We start from the raw sequence: 17330 nt of genomic DNA on the forward strand, positions 1-17330 counted from the left end.
CTCAGTCGTATTTGTACTGTTGTCCCTGGTGTAACTTAAATTCTGTTTGTAAGCTATTAACTGATTTCATTGTACCACTCTCCATTGGATCTCCCAAACTCGTGACCCCTATGCATCCTAGGGTTGGAGTCCTTTCACATTGGACACCTCTTTCAAAATGTTTCCTTCTCACAAAGGAGTTTCACTTGTTATTCTGCCCTACCACCCCAAAAACCGTGTTGCTCTTTCCCATGACACCAGTGTTGCATGTGAAGTGATAAGGAGCCGTAACCTCCCCTTTGTGCCATTTATCTTGTGTAGGAAGGAGGTCTTCTTCATTTCTGATCTCTCTAACCATATATATGGTTCTTTTGCAGTGGATATATCCTATCATTTTTCGGGGCGGTATGTGTCACCCAGTAATATGATCTTATGGTTGGAAGGGCAATCTCACCATTGTATACCAACTGCATCAGCATTTTCAAATCTATCCTAGGAGTACATCCAGACGAGTAAACACAGTCCTCTATCCATACCCTGTAAGGACTCTGTAGGTATGAGTAGGGAGTACTTTGTATTATTATATACAATAGTTTTGGCAGTGTTATCATTTTCAATAGTGTAGCTCATCTAAACAGCATTATTGGAAACGGCTGCCTTCTAATCACATCCAGTTGAAAGTTTCTCACAACTGGTAGCAGTTTTTTTCCTCCAAAAACAGGTCCCCTTGAGGTGTCATGTAGATCCTAATTCACTTAAATCCTGCATCTGACATTCTTATACTGTGAGGAAGCACCCTCCCACAAGATCCAATATTTGGTCTTGTACATTACGACTTATTCTAATTTATTCTCTATCCAGGGGAGTATCTACATATAAAAGAATGTCATCAGCATAGAAGGAAATAGAGGGAAATGTTCTTCTTCTGTTAATCAGTGGTAAAACAAAACTCTCTAATGTCTTTTTTTACATGGGCCCAAAATGTCAGTGGCTAAACACAAAGTACTGCAGAGGGAAACTCAAAGACGTCATCCCATTAACTTGAAACACTACCTTTGGATCTTGATAGAAGAACACACTCCATGCATCCTCATCCAAATCCAACCTGAGGCAGAACACGTTAGTGCAACATATTGAATTACTTGTCTGCATCCAATGATATTATCACTTGATGTTTAGTCGTGTGCTGGATCTCTTCCACCCATTTCTTTCCCATTGAAGATTATGTCACATTGAGTGCTGAGGCTGTGTGCTGTATTTATAAGCACAAAGATAGCTGCAAGGCAGCAAAGCACTGTACAGGATTAAGGGCAAAGACACCATCAACATCTGACAGGAGGGGTACCTGGTTTGTGGTCTCTTATTGCATCATCATGTAGTGTTCTTTAAAGATGTGAGTCTTCAGCTCTTTCCTAATTAGAATCCCGATTGTGGCAGTCCTGATGGAGACAGGGATCTTGTTACAGATGCTAAGTGCACATATGAAGAAGGTCTTTTGTCTTGTTTTTCTTTTTTGCACTTCTTCATCTCGAGCTGAGTAATCTTATGGCTATGGGAATGCAGAGACCAACCAGAAACAGAGGAACATATAAGCCAGGTAGACAAGGGTACTGGCTGTGATAACTCTGCAGATGATGCAGAATAGATGGTTTTAAATATGGGAGTGTGGGCTTCATTAGTGTTGGGATAAGGTTGATATACTTCTGCAGACCCTCAATGAGGCATGCTGCAGCATGTACAATGCTCTTAACGGAGGCATGTGAGGAATCTGACAGGACATGGAGCAAGGCATTGCTCCCATTCAGATGCAAAAGTATAAGTGTTTAAACAGCAGTTCTGAAGTCACGTTTTGGGAAGAAAGGTTTCACTATCTTAAATAAAACGTGCAGGTAACACGCCATATTTGTTTTGTTGTTGGTGCATTCCTTGAGGGTAAGATGAATATGCAGGGTGAATCAGATTGTCTTGGTTTTGGGTGAACATTTGAATGCAAATCCACAGAGGTTCATGTCTTGAGACAGATATGGCTTCTAGTTGTTCTTGGCAAATAATAAAAATTCTGCATTGATGGGGTCAAACTTCAAGTAGGTACTGGTCATCCAGGTTAGGATGAGGTGAAGGGAGTGTTTGAAGTTGTGGAAGTCTCGGGTATGTTGATTTTCAAATACAGTTGTGTTGCATTAGCATAGTGGTAAATGTTGATGTTATCAGTGAATAGAGCCCCAAGGGACACAATATGTAAACCTTAAACACAACTGGTTACAAGCTGGAACCCTGAGAACTCTGCAGATGATCAGGATATTTTAGTTTCTGTGGTGCTGTATGAATGAACTCGTGTTTTCCCTATAGGAAGAAGTAGAACTAGGGAAGAACATTTTAGTGAAATATTTTCAGTACTTCAGGGTGGGGTAGTCAACATCCTTGAGGGAAGCTGAGAGTACTAATAATATAAGGAGTCGGGGTTCATCCTTGTCTTTGGTCAGGAGGGCATTGTCTGAGTTAATGCGAGCTTGAAGTAGTGCATCAACTGGGTTTTCAATAACCTTGCAGATGAAAGATATATGAATGATGGGCCAGTAGATGCTGTGGCCATCAGAGACTAGTATGAATTTCTTAAATAATGAGATGGTCTGGCCTGTCATGAGAGATTCAGGAAAATGCCTTGAGTGAGGGAGGCATTGACAAAGATCAGTAGGGATGAGACAGCATTTTCCAGAGAGGATTTTAATAAAGAATGAGATCAAGGCATTATCACCACAGGTGGTTGCTTTGAGGTTTTTAAGGATGTACCCTAAATCCTTGAAAGACAGAGATTTTAAGGATTATCATTGTGAGATGCAGCACAGAGCATAGGGAATCACAGTGGAATAAGGTTAGGTGTTATTGAAGTGTTGTTTTATGAATAAGTGGATAATGGAATTGCACTTGTCTGTTAAATGTGGGGTCGGGAATAATACAGGGGTCCAGTGCAGTACTTGATCATTTTGAATATGTGTTCCGCTTCTATTGTTAGCTTCACTTATAGTGATGGTATAGTAATTGGCTTTGGCTGATGTGATGAGTTGGAAGGACTTCAATTGTATGAAGTCCTCTCAGGTTCTATTTCTATTTCTCTTCTATTTTCTTTCCTGTATGCAGACAGTGCATTTTGTTTGTCAATGAGATCCTTAAGATACTAGGGTGTGAAGAATTTTACTTGCATTTTTGTGTTTTAGTTGAAATGGGGAGGTTTACATGATTTTCACAAATTTGCTGAAGACGCTCTGAAGGGGGTCGACATCAGAAGGGGAGGTGTCAAGGCAAGAGATGACTTTGAACTTTAGATTGTCAACAGAGACCTCTCTAAAGGCTCTGATGGCTTATTGATTTCTTTTGGGTTAACCTGGATGTGTTGGTTGGACACTGAGCAGGGTAATGAGGATGGCAAAGGTGGTTGCTCCAGTCCAGGGTTAAGGGATTTTTGCACTAAATGGTCATTAATGTTGAGAAGGCAAGGTACAGCATGTGGCCTTTAGACAATGTTGATTGGGTGATATGCTGCCTCATGCTGAAGTTGTCAATGAGGTTAAGAAGTGCATCTCTTATTCTTTCATAGTTGAGTTTTTTGGGAGATTAAAGCCTCCGAGGACAGTGGTGTGGCCATACTGGATGAATGAGGAGTTCAGGGAATTCATCTATGAAGTCCTTGCTCTGTCCAAGAGAGCTGTAGACAAGGTGAAAGGCGGCAGACTGTGTAGCAGAGAGTTTGAAGTGACATATTAGACGTTCTATGGACCTGAGTACTGTTTGCTTGCCTTTTGTGCAGAACAAGGTGGACCTGGAGAGAACAGAGAGGCCTCTTTCCTTCTTATGAACATGGTCTCCATGCTGGATGCTGTATTATGTAGGATGAAGGAAGTCTAGGATATGCAAGGAAGCAGTGGTGAGACACGTTTGTGTGATGAAGTGCATCTATAGCTGATGAGATCTGCACTATCTGGTGCCCGGAGACCTGCAGCACATACACTAATTAGCATGAGATGGAGCTTGTATTAAGTAGTTTGAGGATGTGTGATTGATAGTGGCATGTGTAAAATGTTGGCTCTATATGCTGTGAGGATGCTATGTGAACTTTGATGTGGTCTAGGTTTGGGTGTGTGTAGTACAGAGTGCTGTTTGAGGGACATTATTATATCTTAAACTGTGTGGAAAGGGTTTTAAACAAAATAACATAAAGCTAAACTGTGACAAACCAGGTTGTACCTGATCACAGAGATGAACCAAAGCTTCTGATATTTCCTTTAGCTCACAGTTTACTAGTCTAATAGAGCCTGGGAGCAAACAAGCCATTACAACTGTTTAGAAAAAATCGGAAACAAAGTAAGGTCAAGACATGCAAATTTGAATGGTTAAATGAATGTGTCACTAAGTGCAAATACCATCAGTATAAACCAATAACAGCTCAAAGGAAATCCAATATAATCAACGAGCTAATCATCATGAGGAAATAGGATCATATGATAAAGGTTTTCATAAGCAGGCCATGGGATTAAAAGAGAAGTAGATTAAAAGTCTAGTACAATTACTATGCATGAAAATGTTGAGAATATGTTTATGTGGTCCTGGTCCATGTTTTACCAAAATGTGAAATTATCAATTTCTGGATGCAGTACAATTGCCCAATTTTGCCTGCTTCACATGGGTTTGGCAACTGGTAACAGGGCATTCTGTAAATATGCTGTCTAAGAACATGCACAAAAACTGCATACAACTCTAAACCATGTATTACAACTCCATGCAATTATATAGAACATGTTGGCAAACAAGGGAAAAACAAGCCTGACTGTTGACAAAGCGACAGCCTGTACCTTGCCCCATCCCAGAACACTCCTGACTGCCATATCCATGGAAACTATATCCTAGGAAACCAATGAGTCCCGCTACAGAGCCCAGGTAAATGAAATTCCTAATACAGAAACATGGTCCTCAAAAAATGGAAACAAAAAGTATGCAGTCTCACTCCGCATACAGCAAGATAGCTCTGCAAGTTAAATGCATGCTGGCAAATTCTCCACTGGGTCTGCAGTTTTTAGATTCTAAACCTGGCATGGCCAATTCATCCTTCTATCCACTGGATAAACTGAACACCATTGAATCAGATGATAGGCATATTTACAGAGGTTAGAAACTGCAGACATGTGGAATGAAGCATTATATAAAAAAGAAATTAATTTACTATCACACCTGTCTACATGATCAGCACTGCCAAGTTTCCATGTCCACAGATGTTCCCTCAGGCATATTGCAGTACCCACCCAAGAAACAGCCAAAAAGTGTGGCCCAAAAGGACGTTATCTAAAGTACTTGTAGGGAAGGCTGGCAAAAGGTGCCAGCCAATTAATGTCAGCAGGTGGAGGAAAAAGGATTGTTTACAACAGTTCTCGATCAAGAGACAAAAGGCTGCACAGTAGTGACACTATCACAGATTACATGCAGATACTTCTGAAATTGGAAAGCCCAAAGGACATTAAAATATCAAAACTCTTTCATTGTCTCCAGGCCATCGACCAATGGATGATATGGAGCCACGTCAAACTGAATGCCTCCAAAACAGAGATACTCACTTGTGGGTACTGGAAAACCTAAAACCCTCTTTGCACCTGGCCTGACAATCTAGGACCACCTCCAAAAATATCTAACGAGTTAAAACAAAACTTGGAATTACCATGGATGCCATACTGTCAATGAATCCACAAGTAGATAAGGTAGTCAAATCAAGTTTTCTCACAATGAAAACACTCTTGACGCTCTCCCCGCACCTAGGATTCCCACACAAGGCTCAAGCTACCATCTCTCCGGTCTTATCAAAATTAGACTATGCTAATGGTCTCTACCACAGCTCAACTTTGTCAACTATGAGAAGACTAAAAAAAATTTGGAACAATGCTGCCGGGCTCCTCCTACATGTAAAGCCATAAGCACACATCTCTCCTGTCTTGAGGGCACTGCACTGGCTACAAGTTGTCAGAAGATCCTCCTTCAAGCTGCTTTGTACCACACAAATCAATAGGTGGGAAAGGACCACTCTATCAAGAAGAAAATCAACAAACGCATACAACAAAGGAACCTAAGCTTAAGAACGGTTCCTTGCCTTATAATTCCTACATACTAGGAACAAGCATTTGCAATGCAATAGGGTCTTGCATTTCTCAGAGTTAGAGATATTAGCAGTTGTAAACTCCCAACTGCCACATTAAATGGAAAAAAAGAGCGTCATCGCGCTGCTACAGTTCACTCGTAGTGAAGCCTATCGGCAAAAGTGCAATTATCTACGTAACCGGCAAAAGTGCAATTAACTATGTAACAGGGAAGAGTGATCACGCTGCTACAGTTCAGCGAGACTCGTGTTTATCTGTGAAACCCATTCTCGGTAGTCCAGAACTTCAGCATGTATGATAGCCAAAGATTGTTACTACACAACCTAAAAGAAGCAGGACAAAGTAAGCATTATACCCCATGAGTATACTGTACCTGCGCAGAGATTTCAGTCGCTGCAATCTACATTGACGATGTTAAAGGATCGCTCCGAGCCAGTGTAGGGAGAACGGGGGAGGAGCATGACGACGAGTAGGAAGGCGAAAGGCATGGCTCATTAGAGATAGACGAGACCCTACGTTTTAACCCGTACAGCTCATTCGTATTAAATCCCGACTCTGCAAGTTGCTTCTCATCTACTGTCCCTCAAAAACCATGCCTGCTTTAGACCAAAGAGGAAGCTCGCAGAATAAATTACCCAAGATGGTTTTCGGTCACTATGCGGAAACTGAATTTTCAGGGCTTATGTAAACTCTCTAGTTTCAGGAAATCTGCCCGTCAATAGTTAGCGATCTTCACAGTGCTGGGAAGCCACTGGACGCCTCAGTTGCCGATCCCTGACGACCCCTCCCTGTATTGTCCTTATGGGCGAAACTAACTGAAAACGGACAGTTGAAGACGGCATGCAGGTAGAAAAAAATGGAGAAAAAGAGTATGATCACGCTGCTACACTTCACTCATAGTTAAACCTATCGACAAAAGTGCAATTATCTACGCATCCAGCAAAAGTGCAATTAACTATGTAACAGGGTCGATGTCATGCAAAGTGCTCGACTTCTGCCAAGCGAGATCGCGCTGCGAAAAAAAGGTAAAAAGCAGTCCACAAACCTGACGGGAAACAGCGAACCTCACATGTTTTCAGTACTTGGTTGCTGCGCTCCAGGTGGGCTAACCACCAGAAAAGGCATGATGTATGCGTGCCTTCCACTAATGGAAGCAAGCAGATTTTGAAAGGCAAGCCCATGAACCAATGAAAGACACTGCCGTGACATGGACGGGGCTCCAAGCCCTTTTCTAATTACTAAAGCGTCTTCCAAGCAAAAAGCATGCGCAAGAGCATGCTACGCAGGCTCGACCCTAAAAAGCCATGGCGGAACATCTTTCTCTGTTCAAGCAGCCAAGCTATGGAATTGCCTACCCACAAATATAAGATCCATAGTTAGCCACCTCCACTTCATAAGATTAGCTTTCCGAACATGATGACCATACTCACAACTCAAGAATGTACCACAACAATATACTCAGACATGACAAACTATACTTCTCACTGTACAGAAAAGAGCTGTTGTCATACAAGTACACAGCACTGTAATGTGAACTATGGCCCTGTTATAAGTAGGTACTTTTATATTAAGGAAGATTATATATTACACCACAGAATACATGTGTATATCAGACCATGCCTAAATTGCTGCTTCTATGTACATATAGGTTACCAAGCAATATATATATATGTGTGTGTGTGTGTGTGTGTGTGTGTGTATATATATATATATATAATAATTTATAATGTACATGTTGCTATTATTAAAATAAATCTGTCCTTTCTATTCCTTATCCCCCTGACTCATTCATCCCAATCCTCTAACTACTATGAGCTCCCAAAAATTATTCTTAAACATTCACTCCTTCTTTTAAACCATGCCACCCAACTAACAAGCATGCACAGACATTACTGAAAAAATAACTTGCTGGGTCCCCTTTTCAAATCCACTCCTTTCATTCTATCCCCTCCTAAACTACTAAACACACAAGAAATTAGGAGCACCATCCTAACATGACTAACGCACAAGAAAAAACAAAACAAAAAATTGTACTAACCTACTAAGTACTAATCTTGGGTTCCGAAGTGGCAGGCTACCCACCGCAAACAGCACTTCAATGCCTTGTTAGGGGTGGGAAGCACTATATAACTACATTCACAGTATACAATTGCAACTAAAAGTGCTGTCCACCATTCAATTACTCGGAAACCATACAGTCTTCATTCATACTCAATATGATGTGCAGGCAATATGTCTAGTCTCATCAATATACCCACCGGTTGGGGTATGGAAAGACTCAAAAAAGTTGTAATGACAATGAAATCACTAAGATGTTAAGCTTAGTGTTGGTGATTCTGTCATTATGAAGTTTTCAGTGTTAGATTGGAAGCAGTTCTTACTGGAGGATGAAGTGAGAATGTGAATTTTGAGGTGAGAGTAGAGTTTGATCACAGGAGCAAGGATGAAGGGATCTGTGAGATGTGGTTATGGTTAGCCTTGTGTTGGAAATTGTTAGAAATGGGCTCTCTGGTTGGCAGTCAGTTTGCACTCTGTCCAAGCAGGGGCCCTCACTCTAGTCAGGGTAAGGGAGATACACAGCTCAGATAACCCCTGCTCACCCTCTTGGTAACTTGGCACAAGCAGTCGGGCTTATCTCAGGGGCAATGTGTAAAGTATTTTTACCAACACACACGGTAACAGAGTGAAGACACCACAAAAGCACTCAACACCAGTTTAGAAAAATAGCCAATATTTATCTGAGTAAAACAAGACCAAAACGACAAAAATCCAACATACACAGGCATCAATTTTCAAAAATTAAACTTGAATATAGCGCTTAGAAACACAAATGTTTCAATTTGGTGTTATCACGGCATCATAACGAATTCATTCACAACAATCCAACGCCAATGGCGCCGGTCACTGAGTCGCACGGACCCCAGAGGTACAGTACCTTTTGAAAGTGAGAAAACAAGCCAGCGCATGGAGTCGGGGAAGCAAGACATTGCTAGATCTGGTGCGGCGTCGGCTCCAGTGGTGTGGAGTAGTGGAGCAGTGGCGTTGGTGCGAAGCGTTGAGTTCTTGCTGCAGAGCAGTGGAGATGAGGCGGAGTCGGTGTGAAGCATTGGTTCCTTAGACTCTAGCGGTGTCGATGTCCAGTGGGTTAAGATGCGGTAGGGTGACCTCACGCGGTTGCAGTTACGCCACAGGGCTGCAGGCACCGCAGGGGAGTCAGCTGTCATGGCTGTCAGTGACACGGCATTCGGGACCCACAAAGTCATGGGACGTCAGCGGGGCTCTGCGGTGTCAGGCCTGCAATGTCAGTCAGGGCTGTCGCACTCCAGTGGGAAACTTTAGCAACACAAAAGGATGATGGATGGAGTGTTGAAACTTTTCAAACACTCACCCCCAGTCACAGATCTGGGTTTATTCCATTGTTCTTTTGCTCACCATGACACTCCAGTTTGGACCCAGCCATATGCAAATCAGTCTTGACCCTGTTCCCCATGTCCCCAGTCCCCAGTCCAGCCCGAACTGCCAGACCAGGTCCTCCCTGGACCGGAAACCAGCATCCTAGGATCAGTCTCAGGGTATTACCCTTCTTCAGCCAGGTCTGCTTGAATCCAGTGGTACAGTGAGCAAGGGACCCACGTCTGGACAAACCCTTCCCACTTAGGGCAACTTTAGCAACACAAAAGGATGATGGACAGAGTGTTGAAACTTTTCAAACACTCACCCCCAGTCACAGATCTGGGTTAAATCCATTGTTATTTTGCTCACCATGCCACCCCAGTTTGGACCCAGCCATATACAAATCAGTCTTAACCCTGTTCACCATGGGAACAGTCCTGCCCGAACTGCCAAGCCAGGTCCTCCCTAAACCAGAAACAAGCATCCTAGGTTTGGTTTCACCCTTCATCAGCCAGGCTAGTTTGAATCCAGTGGAATATTGATTAGGGGACCCACGTCTGGGCATACCCTAGCCACTTAGGGAGCACAATGCAAAAACACAAAATTAAATGAATGACAGAGTGCTGAAACTTTTCAACCACTCACCCCCAGTCACAGATCTGGGTTTAATCCATCAATTATTTTGCACACCGTGCCACCCAAGTTTGAACCCAGCCATATGCATATCAGTCTTGACCCTGTTCCCCATGGAAACAGTCCAGCCCGAACTGCCAGGAAAGGTCTTTCCTGGACTGGAAACAAGCATCCTGGAACCGATTTCCATATATTACCCTTCGTCAGCCAGGATAGCTTTAATCCAATGGCAATACAATACAATTTACATAGAAAGCACTAGCACCTTAGCACTGTTCAGCAATGGTAAAGTGCTCAAAGAACCAAAACCAGCAAAAATGAAGCCCAGCACACAGTCAAAAATACAAGAAGCAGAGGCAAAAAGGAAGGTGAAACCACGCCAATGATGTCAGGTCTAACAGAAATTGTAAGAAATTGAGTTATTGTTTGACTAGAGTGTGAGCCCTAGTCAAGCGGCAAACACAAACTTGTGCTCAACCCTCAGGTAGCTTGGCACTGACAATTCAGGCTTAACTCAGAGGCAATGGGTAAAGTATTTGTTTAACACTTCAAACAGTAAAAGAGTAAAAATACCACACAAACAGATTCCCGTACCATATTAGAAAAATAGAGCATAATTTAATAAATAAAACAAGAACAAAAAGAACAAAAACTGTTAATAGAACCAGAGATATTGAATGAATTTCAAAATGTTTAGAGAAAATAGCACCATAAAGTGTAAAGCATCATCTGTGGGTATTTGGTCTGCCGGACCAAGACAAAGTCACAAGTGCAGGCCAAACGAAATGAAGCATGGGCTGGCTACAGGGACCCAGTAAGGCCCACTTGACAGAGTACTTTAAATCCTGGTTTGCGGAGCATTGCGTGGATGTGCACCCGAAGAGGTTCTATTTAGGGCTGCGCCAGGCAGCAGAGGTGATGTGTCACTCCTGCTGGATCCACAGAGGCTGGCAAAGCACCTTAAGACCACGTTCAAGGGTCCACAACTGGGATGGCACCCCTTGGTAGTTTAGACTCACAGATGGTAGAGTCCAAGTGCAGATGCAAGATTGTTGGAAGCCTGTTATGTCCCTGAGGCTTCAGATCAGGAGGCAGACCAACTAGCCCTTGGAGTTACTCTGTGTTATGGATTCAAGAGGTGCAGCTCCAGTCCTTCTGACCCAGACAAAAAAGCAGCAGGCAGCAGGTCTGCACAGCAAAGCAGGAGTCAAGCAGAGTGGCAGTCTTTCAGCAGCACAGCAGTCATTATTCCTGACAGAGCCCAGAAGTCTACTGAAGAGTTGGTGTCTGAGATCCAGTATTAACATCCAGTTGTACCTTTGAAGTGGTGGGAGGTTTCCATTTCAAGGCTCCATGCATCCTGCCTTCCCTGTCTGCTCTCCAGACTAACTCACAGGGTATGCAGCCTTTTGTGGGGAGGCAAGACACAGCCTATTCAGGTGTAAGTGAGGCTATGCCCAGCTTTTCCCTCCCACCCTGCCAGTGATGGCCTATCCAGGCACACTTGCAAACCTAAGCTCCCTATGGTGTGTGGCAGTCTAGGAGGAATATATAAAGTCCAACTGTCAGCTACACTCATTCATGTGACTAGAAACCAGCTAAGGGCACTAAATGGATAAGGCAGAAAAATGCCAAGTTCTAAAAATGGCAATTTCAGAATGGCAATTTAAAATCCAACTTCACCATGAGTTAGGATTTTAAATTGTGATTCCAGAAACACCAAACCTGAAATGATTATCTCTTCCCATTTGGTATTCACACATGTATAATGTAATAATGCAACTCCTATGTTATCCTATGAGAGACAGGCCTTGCAGAAGTGAACATTTAAGAGTTTTTCACTACCAGGACATGCCGAAAAGTACATGTCAAACTTTTTTAATACATTGCACCTTGCCCTACGAGCTGTCCAGGTATAACCCTACGGGTGACATATATGTATCAAAAACGAAGGTTTGAGTCTGGCATAAAGGTTTATTTTGCCAGGTCAAATTGGCAGTAAGCAGGGGGCACAATCAATGCTGCAGGCCCTCTAGTAGCATTTAATTTACAATCTGTGGGTACATATACTACCACCTTATCAGGGACTTAGTAAATTAAATATGCTAATATCGTATAAGCCACTATAAGCCACGATTACCATGTTTAGAGGAGAGTGCATATGCACTTTAGGACTGGTTAGCAGTGGTAAAGTACTCAGAGTCCTACTGCCAGCAAAAACAAGGTCAGACAAAATGGAGAAGAAAGACAAAAAATTGCAGAGGAAGACCTTCATAGGGATGACACATCTAACAGGAATGCTCTACTGTTGATGAAGCTGAATAAATTGACGTTCTTGAAAAAAACATTTTCCTCTTGGTTTATTGCCAGCACATCCATATGTTGATGTAGTCCTTATCCTATGATTTCCGCTTCTGTTATGCTGTTGCTTTCCTTATCATCCTCGCTAGGTGGGCCGATGTCTGAAGCTTTAATGCAAAATGGTAAGTGGTTTGTATTGCTGGATCATTTAGGTCAGACTTACGATGGGTCAGCTCCATTATACACCTCAAGTCCAAATTCTAGTAGTGAATTTCTAATGCACAACCTTCACTGCTTCGTTGTGTACTCTTATTAGCACAAGACACATGGTACGAGATGTATGAATTCAAAACCTGCAGGGATGTTGATCCTGGGAATCAGAAGAACACTGCAGCCCCACTTGAAGCTGAAATTTTACTAAATAGAAGCAAGATTTGTATCTGCAAATGACCCTGAAGAATGACCCATTCAACACATATGATACCAGAAGCAGTTGCTCTGGTACCATATATGACCTCTATGTGCAGCAGGCAATGTTCCACTCCCTGGGCTCTCAGGTCTTCCTCCCCATCACAGTTTTTTGTTCAATGTATGGCTTATATGTATGTTATCTCTATGGTAATGCTGCATAGTTCTCCCTCAGTGCCCAATCTTGTGACAGAGGCAAATTGAGTTTGTTGATGCTAAATAAAACTTAATATACCAGTTGGGATGAATCTGTTGACAAACAGCACTTGTCCTTAGGTTATCTAAGTCCACTTGAGCACTCAACAGCAGAGTTGTAAAAAGGAATCCTGACTCGTACAAGACTTGGTTTTAGAAACTGTCACATTTACAGTGAAATTGAACCACAACAATACCTTGAAAGTGGCATAAGGATCTCTTTAAAGTAAAGAATGAGTGTGGAATCATAGATAGATAAGTAACACTTCCATAAAAGGTGACAAATATTTGCATTTAGAGACTCTAGGGCCTATGGTTTCACTGTTGTTCTGTTAAAGATGGGGGGGAGCTCCTATTTCCCATGTCTAATTCTCTTTTCTCAGATTATGATAAATTCATTAATAAAAGTCTGTACAATGCTGAGGGACCAGACTTCTAATGAGGACTGTACCACTCAAGGGACTACATTGGAACACACTGGCTTGGATGTGACCCTCAGTGAAAACCTGTTCTCTAGACCTCTGTGAGTATCTGCTGGCAAAGAAAAGACAATGGCAATAAATGGTTTTGATTAATGTTGAGCTTCAGCCAGCCTTTATCCACAAGCATGAGCTAAATCTAATGTGCATTCCCACTTGAGTCATGGACCCCAATGCCACATATGGTCTTAGATAGATACAACATTTATTTATTTATTTATATTTGTTATACTCATGACCTAAAAATTCAAATAATCCTTTATACTTTTCCGCATCATCCATAAAGCCCTTGACAAAAGACACCAAATCTACCAGGCCGAGAAGGTAAAGGGGCATTCCAACGGATTCAAATGCAGCATGATGACAAATTACTAGCACAGTAACCAAAACACAAAGGAGAAAGCAAAACTAATGTAGGTTGTGTCACTATATTTTCTGCATATACTTTCATTGAAATACATTATAAACAGTAAAAATGAATATTCACCAATAGACCAAACATCAAAACTACACAAACTAACCCTGGTGGCTATTGCACCTGTGTCATTGCAGTATTTAGCTGGTCATTTGGAATTTCCGCCAGGGAATACAATTAATGGTTACTGCTCTTTTCTGCAGGAGTGAATCTCTGGTATGTAATGTTAATATAAGCTTTGAAACTACCCAAGATACCTAAAGTACGATTATCATAACCCTTATCGAATGATCATTTTGGTAAACAATGTCAATGTGAAAAACTGATGTACTGAGGATGCATTACAACTAGTATGTTACAGTTTCTTATAAAGGACAGTATTCACCTGAAGATGTTCTTGACACTACTACATGGAATAAATATGGTAAATGTATTATGGGTAAGCTCCTATTCTTTTTTTTATCCTTGATCTTCTCAAATAGGAACCAGGGAAGCGTTTTGCTTACTTCTAAAGTCAGACATTCAGTTATTAGTCTCAATTGAGCTCATAGTCCACATTTATACATCAAGACTATCACTGTAGATGATTTATATCTTTGCCTCACTTATCAGAATGTTGGCACTGCCGTCAGATGGAAAGTAAACTGACCATAGTGTGCTGGATGACGAGTAAAGTCTCAATTCTGTTAGAGGAATTTGGGTTCCTTTGAGCAGCTCTACAAAGTTCTGCTTACTATAAGATGGGTTTTTCTTGCATGCCTATGCACAGTACAGAGCCTGGGTACTTTACTGGTATGATAGAAAATTAACAAGTTACAGAAACGATAAACACTTTTAAAGTAAAGTGATTAAGAAAGTAATTAGAAGAGAACATATTACAATTTGCTACAGTTCATTCAAGAACATTCTTAGAGAGATAAATGTACCTGGCATTTATAAGTATCTGAACTTCACTCCATTCTCTTTTCATTCTATTTCGTTCTTCAGATATTACGATCTTTTCAGCATCTTCCACAAGCTTTTCTATCAAATTGGATCTAGCTTCAAACTGTTTCCAGTGAGTATCTGCTTCACTCTGAAAGTCCTAATACATTTTAAACAAGCAAAAATATGGTTCAACAGCACTCTTTAGAAATCATGTGCCTATTCACGAAGGCATTTTGAAATACATAAAGTAGTATTCCTTTGTACATTTACTATTAGAGAGTTGGATTTTGAGGGACGATTCATAAAGGCATGCAGAAGTACGTAAAACAGTACTACTGTAGTACTCATTTTTTTTTCGTAAACATTGCTGTTAATTAGGTACATAGTTTTAGTCCTGTTAAGAGTGTATTTGCCTTAATTTATGATGGAGATTGAATATAATCCCACAAGTAAACCCAAGGATTAGGGAGTTATTTTGCATTTCATTTTTCAGTAGTGACTTTATAAACACAATAAATGTGGTGTGTAATTGTTTCTTTACCTGTAGTTCTTGAAGTTTGTCTTGAAGATAGGACACAGTCTGTGTTTCATCTGTAAAATCGGAGTTCAATGTCTCTCTGATGTTTTGCAAATTAAGCTTGAATTTATGCATTTGTGAATCACATCTAGGCCAGAAAAGGAAATTTTTCTGTTAATGAATTCAATGTTATAAAAGAAAATTAAAATTATTTTTATAATATACATTGATCTATTATGAATATTTTCTTTTCCAAAGTGATCTTTGTTTTTTCACTTAACTCTTTTAACCCATATAACACAATTATATTTTTGTATGCATGCAGAAGATAAATGAGGGAAATCTAATATACTACTGAAACAGACCAGGGCGCTTCAAAAACACAGCTATGACAACCAAATGAAAAAAGGAGAGAACAAATCTGGCACAATGGGAATAACTCAATAGTGGTAACTTGTACATACATGCACAAACGTTCCACCGTATACCTATAAAATGAGAATGACGGTTGGTGAAATTTTACTCAAGGGAAGTGCATCTGTGAGTGTGGAAATTTCACTTTACGTACACATTTCTGCATTTGAATATTAAGGTTTAGGATGTGGTTGTGGGCATTTCAGGTAGGTTTATCTGCAAAAGTATTTGAACACCCAAAAAATCATAGGTCCACTACAACGTGTGTGCTGTTTCCAGCTGGCAAACACGTTCAAATTACTTCTGTCGTTGTCAGATATTACAACATTTCAACTGAGTGAATGCAGGGGGAAAGCCATCAGATTTAATGGAACTGTAGTAGAAAGGAATTCTCCATGGGGAAAAATCTGCTCCTGTTACTTACTGGTAATCTTCATTACTCCAAGTCCTAGTCTTCCTCATCACAGTCCTTACAATGTGGGGTTTGCCCCATGACATAAACCTGATTACCTACCTTAATCCCAAATAAACTTCTGAACGAATACTGGTACCCAGTTTCTAACTTAGGCTCCACCTGCTTCCTAGGAGTCATAAGGCGGAGCTTCCTCTACCATACTTCCCGTATGATTCTCAAAACAATGGAAGCCTACCTTCCCTTTTGGAAAGAGTTTTGTTTTCTTCTTTTTGTATTTTCATCCTTTAGATGTCCTGAAGCAGGGCAATGAGCCCAATTCTATTGATTACCCCCATCTTCTGGTTTGGTAGTAAAAACAACTATAATTGAGCCTTGACGTCACTGTGCCAGCTGCACTGTTTATAACTTCTACTGTGTCCAGTCCTGCACCAGTAGCTGTGCCCTAAACAACACAGGAGGGATCTCATTAGATAGGGTATGTGGATTTATTCTGTTTAAAGTGTCCTAAAATAGTGGTCTTTTTTACATCCCCCACATTCTAGGACCTTCCTTTATTTTCCTGCTGGTACTCTCCAGTTGGGTGTTATTCATCCATTTGTTCACTCTGGGCCTGGTCTGCTGGTGGCGAGGTGAGGGTCCTGGGGTGCATGCTCCATTGGAGTGAATTTTCTTGGGAATGGGTAGGGGATGTGCTCTTCTGTTTTGCTGCAGAATCTATGCCTCTCTTAGCCATACTATTGGTGTCCGGCTCCTCTAGTCGGGATTCTCCTAGGCTTTGGTACAGCCTTCCAGTAATGGGAGCTCAGGAGAAGAGTGGGTCATGGGAGTAATATGCCAGATTTCTGTGTTTTTCTTTTTTTTTCATTTTATACACTGTGGAATTCTGGTTGCATGCATTTTACACATGGAAAATTACAGCAGTCATTTTCCAGGAGCCATACCAGAATACATTCAAATATTTTCAGCAATGACAGAAGCAATCTTGCATTGGGATATCTCCTGCCTTTTCTGAAACAATATTTATATGCTGTTACAGAGAGAAGCCCTTGCAAGAATC

General features: G+C 41.3%; 1 protein-coding gene across 9 annotated transcripts in view; it reads right to left on the bottom strand.

Moving 5' to 3' along the window:
* The window catches only part of SYNE2 (spectrin repeat containing nuclear envelope protein 2), a 1823309-nt gene that overhangs the window by 1525316 nt on the left and 280663 nt on the right, over nucleotides 1-17330 (bottom strand). For all 9 annotated transcript variants that reach the window (XM_069207355.1, XM_069207357.1, XM_069207362.1 and 6 more), the window contains exons 27-28: nucleotides 15469-15592; nucleotides 14927-15084 (exon numbers count right to left, since the gene is read on the bottom strand). In XM_069207355.1, the coding sequence (XP_069063456.1) occupies nucleotides 14927-15084; nucleotides 15469-15592 (282 nt within the window). The remainder of the gene's footprint in view (nucleotides 1-14926; nucleotides 15085-15468; nucleotides 15593-17330) is intronic.

The sequence above is a fragment of the Pleurodeles waltl genome, chromosome 9 (genome assembly GCF_031143425.1).
Source record: "Pleurodeles waltl isolate 20211129_DDA chromosome 9, aPleWal1.hap1.20221129, whole genome shotgun sequence".
Classification (NCBI taxonomy): domain Eukaryota; kingdom Metazoa; phylum Chordata; class Amphibia; order Caudata; family Salamandridae; genus Pleurodeles; species Pleurodeles waltl.